Source organism: Leptidea sinapis, chromosome 21 (genome assembly GCF_905404315.1).
Source record: "Leptidea sinapis chromosome 21, ilLepSina1.1, whole genome shotgun sequence".
NCBI lineage: Eukaryota > Metazoa > Arthropoda > Insecta > Lepidoptera > Pieridae > Leptidea > Leptidea sinapis.
The window spans coordinates 7,799,445-7,813,101 of record NC_066285.1 but is presented as its reverse complement, the minus strand read 5'-3'; the positions used below and the strand labels follow the sequence as shown (position 1 = coordinate 7,813,101).

Genomic DNA, 13,657 nt, shown 5'->3' with positions numbered 1-13,657 from the left:
AAGTTTAGAACCACAAAAAAACACCGGTAACAGAGCAACAACTTCAGTAGTGAATCTTACGCCGAATTGCTTGACTTCATGTTAAACAAATGCTGCCAACCTAGAGAGTATATATTCTACTACGATTTTCTTCCAAAAAGTATGTAGTAATCTATGGTAAGCAAATTAATTTCTCGTCTCAGGTTCAATTTTGATTTTATCCCTATTCACCCCTGGATCCCTAATCACCCCGTTTTACGGTGCTCTTTTATCTTAAGATAACGTCACTGTCATTTGTCAAATTTGTCAGAGATCTCGGTCTAATTTCTATTGTCCTATTTGTTTCATGTTGTCACTTGTCTAATGTCTATTAAACTAAAATTATTCATAATAAATTGTGAAGCACACGGTCATATATATTTCTTGGAAATAAAAAAATATTAATTCTAAAGAGTCTGCTTTCTTACAGATAAATATTAAATGTAAACATATATTTTTACCGCAGTAAAAAGATATTCAATGTGATACGTTCTCTGATATTAGTAAATAATTATATATGTTTATAGAAAATATGTTTAGATGAGTCTATAGTGTTTTGTATGACTTCCTATTGCAATGAATATTTGTGTAATTTATTCGAAGAAAGTGACTTTCTCCTGTATGTATTGCAAATAGATTTGATTGAATTGGATGAATTATTGCGCGGAAAATTAGAAAAATGTGTACTTCATCAATGAGAACATTCATACGGCAATGGCGACTTTGGATTCGGCCGCTTTTTATAGCGACGTACATTCTTCTGGTTATTGTTTTAGTACCTTTGCTAATAACACATGCTATTCAAAATGGATTAACCAAATCTGACCAGGGAACATTAGTTGCTGGAGGATTTGTACTTCTTGCCTTACCAATTTCTATTTGGCAAATTACACAACATATAGTACATTATACAAAGCCATCTCTACAAAAGCATATTATCAGGTACAAAATTGCGGTCAGCTTTTTCTCATTCAAATGAAATACATAATTTTCTCACTGTTTCATTTAGTAAATTAATATTTTTGCTTCTATTTCAGAATACTGTGGATGGTTCCAATTTATGCATTAAATGCTTGGATTGGACTTGAATTTCCTGAACAATCAATTTATGTAGACTCGCTAAGAGAATGCTATGAAGCCTATGTTATATACAATTTTATGAAGTACCTTTTGAATTATTTAAATGATGGCAATGATCTTGAAGCGTCACTGGAATTGAAGCCGCAAGTGTTTCACATATTTCCTCTTTGTTGCTTGGCCCCATGGGAAATGGGAAGGTAAGGTTATCTGATGTTATTTCAATTGAAGCTGGTTATGCCAAAATGTACCAACTACAATATTATTAATTTGAGGTAAAAATGAGATGATAAGGAATCATTACATTTTGTGTTGCTATGTGGCATAATTACTCATAATTCAAATAAATATGAATAGCTATACTAAACATTATAGCTACATTAAAAACATTTTAGGAACATTTAGATACTCTTGCCTGTATACATCTTAGGTAATTTATATGTCTAGATAGAGCATCTTGCTGTTGGATGACACCAGGTGTATTATTTTAGTATCAAGCTACATCTTACACTCGCGATTTGTTACTCACTTTAAGTGTTTGTAGGTTGCTGAATATAGATGTAAACTGATCACCACAATTTTTTTGATTTGTTCATAGCTGTCACAGTCTATTGGTAAAGGGCTCCTGTTTCCGCAATTAGACTGCTTAGTTGGGTCCATTTTGAGTGCAGTGTTGGCCAGTCATTCCAACCAGCCCAGCTCCTTCCAGAAGTTCAGAACACTCCTGGGGTGTTCGCAGACTTCCTGGAGCGACCTTGTATTTACTAAGGATTTTGCCCGTTGGTTGGCCACACCAGCACATTCCAGGATTACACGAGTGACCATTGCATCTTCGGTTAGACAGCCCCTGCACCTAGGACTGTCCGTAACGCCGATTGTAAATAGGTGCTTGTTCTGCTGTGTGCTTTCACAGTCTATCTAGATACATAAATTACTTAAGCTATACATATAAAGCTATGTTGCATAATAATTTCTTGGTATGAAATGCTGACTGCATGATGTGGGTGCTGTAGTGACCTGAGCGAATTGGCACTCTCTGATAGGTGCATGGTATGGTGTAGATCTGTGTGATTTATTCGTGCTATTTTATGTGTAGCAATAGATTGCTTATATTGAGGATGATTTGAGTGATGTTTCTGAAAACTGTTGAAACAAGCTATAATACCATTCAAAGACAACCATCTTATTAACAAAATAATGATCAGAATTTGGTGAAGGAGTAGGGTGACACTCAGTTTTGGTGTAACTGAATAATATATTACCCTGCCGATTTGGGAATGTTAAGTAATAATCACCATCCACAATTTGTGACATTTTTATTTCAACTTAGTTAAAAGTTTGTTGTCCATTCTTCACATTGAATCTCATCTTAAAAATAAATGGTAATAAGTTTAACTCTAACATTAATCAATTCTTGACCTATGTGAATAAATGTATTTTTATGTACTGTACAATTTTTCTTTTTGTAGTGAATTTATACACAATTGTAAACACGGAATCTTGCAATATACACTAGTGAGACCACTTACAACAGTCATATCAATGATATGCGAACTGAATGGGGTGTATGGCGAAAGTGACTTCAGTGCCGGTGTTGCATTTCCTTATATGATCGCAATTAACAATTTATCACAGTTTGTGGCCATGTATTGTTTGGTGTTGTTCTATAAAGCGAATAGAGCAGAGTTGAAGCCGATGAAACCGATAGGAAAATTCTTGTGTATTAAAGCAGTGGTGTTCTTCTCTTTCTTGTAAGTATAATGATATTTTGTTACATTCAGCAATTAGAATTAAGCTCACATACATTTCTGTAATTAACTCAACTCTTTTTATGCACCAATTGTTATGAGACAACCAATATTATGTGGAGTCCGCCACAGTAAAATTAAATTTTTCGGATAATCTGTTTTCATCTTTCGTCTCTTAAAACTCATCATGTTTCCAACTGCAACAATCCTGTAACATCTCTCACAGTACTACAGTTTGAATCAATGATTTCATACATAACTGTGTTTACATAAACTATTAATCAGCCCATTTTTAAATTTGATTAGTGTTTGTCTCAATGCTGGACATTTTTGTTGGAAGGCTTTTATTATATTATATTTCTATTAAAAAACTTCTATAAGTGTGCTGAGCATATTATTTTGTGGGTATGAATGAGAGAAACTGGCGCTTTATGAATAAAAGAAAATGTGATTTTAGAGGGATATTTTAACCCATAAATATGTTCAGTAATGGTAACTGACGAACTTGTTTGTTCTATTCTTGGTATAGTGTTTGTAAGCGGCACCACAATTCAACCAATGTCACATTTAAAATTAAACTACTCACGTTTACGAATTTACCAGCATTTGCAGTATTATTCAGTGCCTGGTTTGATTCAGTGACAAAGTTTGATTTTCATTTTAAATTAACTGAAACAATATTTTCTCCATAGACCTTTCAAGCCTCATGTGATTGATGAACAATAGCAGTCCGATTGAACAAATGAATTAAATCAATTTTATTGATTTTAGAAATCATATACTGTAATGATACTTTACATTTCAAATTTCTCTGTATTTCAGCCAAGGAGTTATTGTCAATATTTTGGTATACTGTGGTGTTATATCAACAATATTTGATATCTCCGAAGAGGGCAAAGTTAAGATTATGTCATCTAAGCTACAGGTTTGTTCACATATATTAATTTAAAAATAAAATTATTTGGTAATTTTTTAACACAAGTTTAAATTATTTTCTATGTTTTACTATTCTTTTAAAGTGTGTTTTATAACTAGTAGGTAAATTCTTATATGATATGTGTCATTTTGTTACATCCACTTAAAAGTATTTCTGTCACAGTTAAACTTGATTGTGTAAATATTTAATTTTTTAATAATAAATAAGTACACAACAGACTTCCTTGCAAATTATATATGAACAAATTTATGTATACAATAAAACATTAATAAATAGATATTAAGTAGGTATATTATTATCTACACTATATAATACATATAGAAACAAATATTCATATAATGTTTGCATCTACCGGGTATGGTATAGGGGCTCCTGTTTCCGCAATTAAACCACTAGCATGGGTCCATTTTGCGTGCAGTAATGGCCGGTTACTCCAACCAGCCCAGCTCCTTCCAGAATTCAGAACATTCCTGGGGTGTTCACAGACTTCTTGGAGCGACCTCGTATTGGTTAAGGTTTTTGCCCGTTGGTTGGCCACCCCCGCACATTCCAGGATTACGTGAGCGACCGTTTCGTCTTCGGTCAGACAACCTCTGCACTTAGGACTGTCCGTTACGCCGATTGTGAAAAGGTGTTTGTTTAGTGATGTGTGACCCGTTAGGGTGCCCACCATTATACGAATGTCATGTCTGTTGAGGCTCATAAGTCTACGTGTCAGTTTGGGCGATAGTGCAGGTATCGCCACCTTCGAGTGTATCTACCGGGATTCAAACACCAGCCCTTCACTTTGGAACAGTCGCTAACCCCTGGTCCAAGAGCACATAGACACAATTTTTTGATCATTACCTGACCAATGAGCATTCAGTACCCCACCCTCGCTCACCTCAGTTAATTTACTGAATGGTTTGCAATGCCAATATATAGGAAAGAAGAGTCCACTGGTTTTAGTAGGTATTTAAATAGTACAATGTTTCAACTTTCAGGACTTTCTTATTTGCATTGAAATGTTTCTGGCGGCGATTGCCCATCACTACAGCTTCTCGTATAAGCCCTATGTGTCTCCGGACAATCCGCCCCCATCGTGCTTGGGCTCATTTTTAGCAATGTGGGATGTCTCTGATGTCAAACGTGATATATCAGATCATATTGGAGTTGTGGGTGAGTATATCATATTTTGTTACTCTTAAATTCACATACTAGCATGCTATAGAGGTACCGATTTTGTAAAACGTGGAAAGGAAATCATGGCTCATGCAATCCTGAAAATCCTGAGTGCAGCTAGAGTAGAATGTTTAATGTTTTGTCTCATTACACTCCTAGAACCATGTGAGGATTCCAGGATTGCATAGTGTATGTGTAGTATTTTTCTTTGAGACAATCCCTATGACAAATATTGATAAACGGCGTCATATTCACGTATACAATATTTTACTTACTAACACATATTTTTTTAAATTAATATCTCATATATAAAATTCTCGTGTCATGGTGTTAAACTTTGAACTCCTCCGAAACGGCTTGAACGATTCTCATGAAATAATTTTGAGGGCATATTGGGTAGGTCTGAGAATCGGACATCTATTTTTCATTCCCCTAAATGTTAAGGGTGGTCCACACGAAAGTTTTTTGACATTTTTTTTAATTTTTTTGATTATGAGTCAGCATTAAAAAATACATACAACTTCAAATTTTCACCCATCTACGATCAACAGTTACTTTTGTATCGCGGTTTTAATATCGGCAATACAACGTTTGCTGGGTCAGCTAGTAATGTATAAAAAAAGAGTTTTTACTGCGTATATCAAATGTAAATATATACAAAATATTTTAGTGAATATGTTCTACGAAAATAAGCACCACGAAAGCTGTATCAAAGTATCAGAATTTACTTGTGAAATGTTTCTTTATTTGTATTAGGTATATTATACTAAAAGAAAAATCGACCATTCAATTCAATTTATCAAATTCAATTTCAAATGTAATTATTCAAAATAAGATTTAAAAACACTCGTCAAATTAAAGCTATCTTACATTATGCTTAGTTGTTTTCCTCATGGGTTTTTCCTTACGGTAGAAATATTTAATACAAAATTTCTGAGAAAACAATGAGCAAAGGAGGAAATCCTTATCGACATCTTTATATTACAAAATAATAAAAAGATGTGGATATTGGTATTATTTGTTAAATATATGTGGAGACAATTTGCATATTAATTTTATTGGCTATCAATGACCTTGAAGCGGTGTCCTAGTTTCATATCCGCGCCATGTTAATGGATTGTGTCATGATTTTATATTACTGCAACTATATATCTCACAACACTCAGGAGAAGGAACACAATACACTTATTTGATAAGATTATTCAATTTGTAAACTAAGATTTTTGACAATTTATATAATTTTTATCTATAGTCGATAAGGCAGATATTGATGCTAAGGTACTAAATAGTTTTAAAAATACGCTTTTATAGAAAATTCAACTAAAAAATAGAAAATAAATTTTAATAAACTTAAATTGAAAATAGTGTAAAAAAATATATTTTATTGTAAAAAAAGCATGGAGTGTAGAAGTATTATTACTTTAATCATATCTTAAAAAGTATATATATATAGTCTATATCTTTTTTTTACACTATTTTCAATTTAAATTTATTAAAATTTATTTTCTATTTTTTAGTTGAATTTTATATAAAGCGTGCTTTTTAGTTTTTTTAAACGATACGATTTATTTTTATAATATAATATGGTAAAAGTTATTCCGTCAGTTGATATTTCATAAGTAATACCTAGGTGTTATCGAAGTGTGTAGCTAAAAATTATTACTTATCTGAAGTTGTTTATATTATCATAAACAAAACATATTTATTACTTTATTTTTAATTACTTTTGATTAATGGGTTAAATGGTGTTATTTTTGTTAGCAGTTCACAATACAACGATATAATAATGAATAAGAATAGTAAAACTGTTACGGCCTTACAAATAAACTTGGTATAAAGTTATAACTAAGCATAAACAAAGAATATGCAAAATGTTTATAATATCGTTGACAACACTGTCAATACAATGATAATAATTATGAAGTTTTCCGAATGACAAGCAGCCTAGCAAATAAACGCGGGAAACGTTATACGTCAGAATTAACCCAATCGTAAGCAAAATGTATATTTGTAAACATTTTACATTCTCTTGGTTATGATTAGTTATAACTATATGCCAATTTTATTTGTAAGGCCGTTAGTGTTTGATTGTTCTTAATTGTCAACACAAACATATTTAGAAAATTGTATTTACTAACGTTAGTTGTTAATATTGACTGTTATTAATGACTATTTGTAAGTCTTATCTTTGGACATTGAAAATATGTATTTTTAATGAAGTGCTGAGTACTTTTAACTAAAGATATTTGATAAAAGAGATTATATAGAATCTAAATAATGTTTATGCAAATGTTGTGTATGTCTTGTTGGTGTTTAAATTTATAATAATGTTATAGAGCGGTAAAGTACTTATGTAAGGCTGTGGACTGTAGAGGGTAATCTATGGATGTACTGAACCGATTTTATTATTCTGTTATCAAATATATGTTTTTTTTTTTATGAAAATAAGGGACGAGATGAGCAGCACGTTCAGCTGATGGTAATTGATACGCCCTGCCCATTACAATGCAGCGCCGTCAGGATTCTTGAAAAACCCCAAATATTCTGAGCGGCACTACATCTGCATTCGTCACTTTGATACATAAGATGTTAAGTCTCATTTGCCCAGTAATTTCACTAGCTACGATGCCCTTCAGACCGAAACGCAGTAATGCCTACACATTACTGCTTCACGGTAGAAATAGGCGCCGTTGTGGTACCCATAATCTAGCCGGCATTCTGTGGAAAGGAGCCTCCCACTGGTAAACCTTAAACTAAGGCTTGCAAAGTTCTAACTTTAACCGAAAGCATCAATGTGTAAACATTACTGTGTCTCGGTCTGAAGGGCGACGTAGCTAGTGAAATTACTGGGCAAACGAGGCTTAACATCTTATGTCTCAAGGTGACGAGCGCAATTGTAGTGCCGCTCAGAATTTTTGGGCTTTTCAATAATCCTGAGCGGCAATGCATTGTAATGGGCAGGGCGTATCAATTACCATCAGCTGAACGTCTTAAATCATAAAAAAAGTCTAAATATCCAAAAACACCACTAGTTCGCGTCTCTTAACATAATCAATTTTCTATTGATTCAAGGGAGCTCATTCAGCAGAAGATTGCGAGGTAAATCAATGTACCACATGGCGAGGGGTTACGACGAGAGTTCCAGACTGGTGAACGAGCAAGGCCCGACGAACTCGACGTCCGACTCGATCGTGGAGGCGACAGAGCCGCCGCCCGTCGAGGTCAGAACCTCGGCGTACGGCTCCTTGGAGAACACCATCACGACAGCTTCTATGAACTCCGAAACAGAACCCTTGATATCCGATGATAGTAGTTCCGACCCAAAAGTGTAAATACGAGTAAGTTATTGATTGTTATTCTTCAGTCTTTTTGCGACATTTTCGGTCATCTCTGTAAGTATATCGATACGCGCACGGGTTTGATATTTAACTTAAACTAACTTTAGCAATAACAAACATGTTAAAGTACCGGTTAAGCAAAAACTGTGTTGCACCATTTGACAATTTTGTGATGACGTCATAACTTTAACTGTTAACCGTAACCATCCTACCTTTGCCAGTTAACGGCTGTTTTCAATAACCTATCTATCCTTAGTTTAACTTACTAGAGGTAGATAAATCTATCATTTTACGCTTACTTACATTTCGATAACCTATTGACAGATAGCATTGGACTGTAACTTTGTCATTAAACAGTGACAGAAATGTATCTGTACGTTAAACTAAGGGTAGATAGGTTATTGAAAACGGCCGATACTTGTTAATGTTAAATAGCTGTCAAAAGTTTCAAATTAATATATGATATTGACTTGATATTTCACTTTTTAACATTAACTAACTATGACAAGGTATAATATGATGGTGCAACACATTCCGCAGTCTATGTTAAAGTCAGTGTTACTGTTAATTTATCATTTTGTTAAATATTAATTATGCATTATATTAATAGATAATATGTAATTGATCAGACCAGAGAACCATTCAGTCTCTCAACAAGGATATGAAATGTTATTTTTAAAATGTGTTTATTCCCTTAGACATTGGCAGACTCAAAGTAAAAAATCATTAAGTCCAATAATGTATGAATTTAAGTTCCCTCCCTGAAGAAAGTGGCAAAACTCACTGTCTCTTAGAACTTCAACATAAAAGAAAATATGTAAGATAGCAAGAAGAAGAAAATTTTGATATTATTACTGCATTCTGTTGTTGTTATTGTAAGGTCAAAGACCCATATTTTCACTGCGAGACAGAAGCACTAATTTACATGTAAATGAAATCACAGCAATATTATAGTATTATTGTTATTATGATTTAGCAAACTGCACTAAGTTGATTGACAAATCTATTTAGTCTCTTATTTCATATATATCTGTCTGCATGTGTATGATTTTCTGTGATAATAAGTCGTTTAGTTTCTAGCAAAGTTCGAATATCGATAATAAAATTGTATTAATAGGTTTTGTGGATCTGACAGGCGCCAAAAGAAAAGGGATTTCTTAAAATAATTATTGACAATTTAGAGCATGTCCGTTTCTCCTAAACCTAAAAGATCTTTAATATGTTCAACTAATGTAGCCTTATCTCAAAACTTAATTAGGCAAAATATATCATTGTTATGGAACAAAACATACATAATTTCACGCCTTAATTTTTTCTTGGGTATACATCACATCTTAGGTAATAAAATGATCCCTATTTTATAAATTGCAAATATTTTATGCTGTCCATACTAATTTGATTATAAAATAGCCCATTTTATAAATATTTGAATTACAATGAAATATACAAGACATTATCTACTGCTTACTAGGCTTCTAAGATTCTGGATACAAGAAAGTTGCAGAACAATAATATTTATTTATTTATCTACACCCATTTTAAATCCTCTATTAAAGATTCTGAAACAGTTAGGTTATGTTGTTTTAATGTTGGCAACATTAAAACACCCAATGTCCACCAAACACGCAAAAGAGCATAATATTCTAGTGAATTTTAATAATTATTGCACTTTACTAAATGTAAATTACTATTAAAATAAATAATTCTTTCATTAATACTTCGTTTATTTGTATATAATCAGTAATGGATGACATAAGGTTACTACTAGGACTAGCTGTTTTAATGTAAGCAGTAGGTAAGCTAACTGTTTCATAATTTTTTTAGAAGATTCATACTATGGGTGTAGTCTTGTGATACTATTATCAATAAACCCACATTCGTGTTTTAATACCCCTTATTACACAACAGTTGCATAACTATAAAGATACAATGTAACATTACAGATTAAATCTAAAGCGTTACAAAGATATTATACTAAAGAAAAGAAACAGTGAAAATTATAAACTAGTTATCATATTTTATAGAGCTTACAGGCATCATACTCTCAAATCTTTTCTTACATTCTTTGACCAAACATTCCATCGAGCTGGCAAATAGATCACACTGTGGTGCAATAGAAGACAATAATCTGTAAAATGTAATTGATTCCGCCAAATTTTAACGAGAGAGAATCTCGTGTTTTAGCGTTTGGCGAGCACCAACTCCTGGTAGGAGGATCACGTGTCGAAGTGATTTTGTGATACTTAGCGGAATTTACATACACTAAAGATTATCATTTATAACATCTACAGGCGATGGATTTCCATAATGTAACGCCTAGTGCTATATTTCTGGGAGTAAAATATTTCCTTAAAATACTTACCTGTCACTATCCGAATACTCTCGGACAGGGTTACTCGGGTCACGGATGACAGAGTTGAACAAAATATACCAAAATTTCGGTCGATGCGTTACTCGGGCGGTTGGCTCGGTAAGAGCGCTCGGACGGAACCCGACATCTGATACGAAAAATCTAGCCAGAAAAAATAGGATTCCGAATTTAGTTAATGTACTTACCATAGTTATCAATTGTTAAGTTATTATGCTGGAAATATACTATAGGTTAGGCAATTGCTATCATAATAAGTAGACCTATTTTTGTTTATACGTTCCAGTGTCCCTATAATATAGATAGAATATTTAAATATTAAAGCCTCGTCCACTAGGCAACATGTGGCCTATAGACTTGCATCCCGTGTCACTAAATAAATAAAAAAAAAGGAACATGCTGAAAGTCAGCGCGGAACTTTTGTTTAGCAACATTGACTGTCTTTATCAGTCGTCGACAACATGTCGCCAGAGAAACTAGTGTTGATTTCAACGGCAGTGGTTATAAATTATGCTCAATTGCACAAGCCGGACGTGTTGAACAGGTTGAGCGGCACGTGTTGCGTGCCAGATGTTGCCTAGTGGATACGAGGCTTAACTTGGATTTGATAGTACCATACTGTAAACCTCAATGAATGCCCCAAACGTAGATTGTGTTGCTGATAGGGTGAAACACCACGTTTTGATCTAATCAAGTTTGTTGCACACAAAAAGGACCCAGTTCCAGAAATTTGAAAGCCTCCTTAAGGACATAATCAGCTTTTGAAGCGTTTGGCCTGGAGTTTATGCTGTAGTACTGTATCGTGGATGGACTACGGATAATAGAACGAAACGAAAACGGGGGGACAATTATTGTCCTCTCATTCTATTCTTTTTAGTGGCTACTGTGGAAAGAGCACCACAAATCGCCATTGTCACGTCATTCATGTTTCAGTTAAAATGGCCGGGTGTCGTAATTTATATTTTAATGAATATCTTATTAATCAAAACTGACTCATATAATAGAATCTTTTCATCATATATATTTTCTTTGAAAACAAGTCGGTCAGGTCGAATATCCTTTAAAATTTATTCAAGTTCTAGTTTTAATATCATAGATCAATTAATATAGCCAAAACCAAGTCATGATGTGTAATTGTACTAAAGGCTGTTTGCCTTGAGTTGGAATTAAAATAAAAGGTAACAATTAGTGAATTCGTTAACTTTTGTCAAGTCAACAGCGGCCGTCGCTCTAGCTGGTTGTGCTTTACTACAGCTGTTGTCCTCGTACCATAAGACTACTAGGATGCCGCAATCGCTCGTCGTACCGCTTCGCTGCGGCGTATATTTGAGCGAAGCGAGGTACGCTAAGTCTGTGTACAAAAACAAAAAAAAAATAATCCAAACAAAAACAATAAAAAGAATCTTTTGAAATTTGGCGCCATATTTAAACATGAGGAATTAGCGCCTTATTTGGTCACATGATAAGAACCTGGCAGTCGAATTTTTCGATTTATAGCAAGCAGTGTTACAATTAAAACTTATTGTGATTAGATCAATTGGCTCAATTTTTAAATAAATATAAATAGCGCGTGCTAATTTAGAATAATTTGTAAATCATGTTTGTTTTTAATTATAATAATTGAATCAAGTCGAAATTCAAAATTCTGTCTCGACAATAACCTAGAAAATTTCGAAAGCTTTCTATGAGAAATCGGACCGAAATGGCCGAGAAACAATTTAACACAGAAATCAATTAGAGTCAAGCGGTGAGAGCTCCGCTCAGCTTTTCTTCGCTTCCCTCAAACAACAAACTTTCGCATTTATATTACTTGTAAGCGAACCATCAAAGTATTAAATACATATTTTGTCATATCCTTTTTATAGCTATTTTTGATATTATTTACCTACGTTTTAGAAAAACAATAATACTACCTGGTGATATTTTTCATCATGTCTGTTTGAAGTATTATTATTAACGTGAATATCAGGAAATGAAGAAAGGCGCTTATTAATAAAACTCCATTATTCCTGCAATTTTTACTGATATGGTAAGCACTGTAGAGGAGACCGTTTCGAAAAATTTCGGTTTATAGGTTATAATTTTGTTTTATATAACTCTATATAATTTATACAGATAATAAAATTCGCCTGCAACTGAACTACAGATTAGGCACCGTCTCGGTTAGAATATACGTTTAAATTTCAATTCCTAAATCGCCTCACACTAACAAAAAGTGACAATTGTCACGTGTTATAACAAACGTCACTCGTAGCGTATCGAATGTTCATGATATCGCAGGTTGAGAGTAATAGGAGCAGACGATTGAGTAAAAATAGTGAACGCTACTCGTTCGTTGGATAGCTTAAAGCTCTGTTCAAACTGAGGCGAATAACGCGCGGGACGCGGGATACGTTTTAGAGCAATTCGCTCGCTCGCTTAGCCTCTCAAACTGGCGGGACTTCCCGCGTGTCATTTTTGGTTCTTCGGTGGAGAAACATCATGCATTGTGAGATCAAACAATCCCGGGCGTCCCGCTCTTGTTTCGCTTCAACTTGAGCGAGTACTCGCGTCAATTTGAACACGTCCATACAAGTTAGCTGACACAATTGGCGCGAGCGACTTCCTTCCCGCGCCCCGCGCGATAGTTGCCTCAGTTTGAGTAGAGCTTAGCTCATTGATATACCTAAGTGTTAAAACAGCGATCACTCATGTCGTTGACTTGTTTCATTGTATATAGTAATTCTATCATCTAATAATATTGTTAGTCAAAGTATCTTAAGTACACCTAGATAGGATTCCAGTACATGTTATTTTTTATATAAAAGTAAAAAAATTATCAATGTATTAAGCTATATTAACTCATTTAAGAATTCTTATAAAATGACGAAAGTAACATAAACCTATTCTAAAGTTATTCTATTAGATATGTACCTAATCTATTATTAAATATTGACTAAAATTATTGTCAAAGCTGTCAAACATGGTACGCGTGGTCTAGACTAGTCATTCAAAAACGGGTTAATTCTTG

At 33.7% G+C, this 13,657-nt stretch overlaps 1 protein-coding gene across 1 annotated transcript; it reads left to right on the top strand.

Moving 5' to 3' along the window:
- Window positions 1-401: 401 nt before the first annotated feature.
- On the top strand, window positions 402-11,974 carry LOC126970460 (transmembrane protein 184C). Its single transcript, XM_050816362.1, has 6 exons — window positions 402-960; window positions 1,056-1,295; window positions 2,565-2,846; window positions 3,666-3,768; window positions 4,764-4,938; window positions 8,014-11,974. Exons 1-6 carry the CDS (start codon window positions 698-700, stop codon window positions 8,271-8,273), a joined length of 1,323 nt encoding a protein of 440 aa, XP_050672319.1. The 5' UTR covers window positions 402-697; the 3' UTR covers window positions 8,274-11,974.
- Window positions 11,975-13,657: the final 1,683 nt, after the last annotated feature.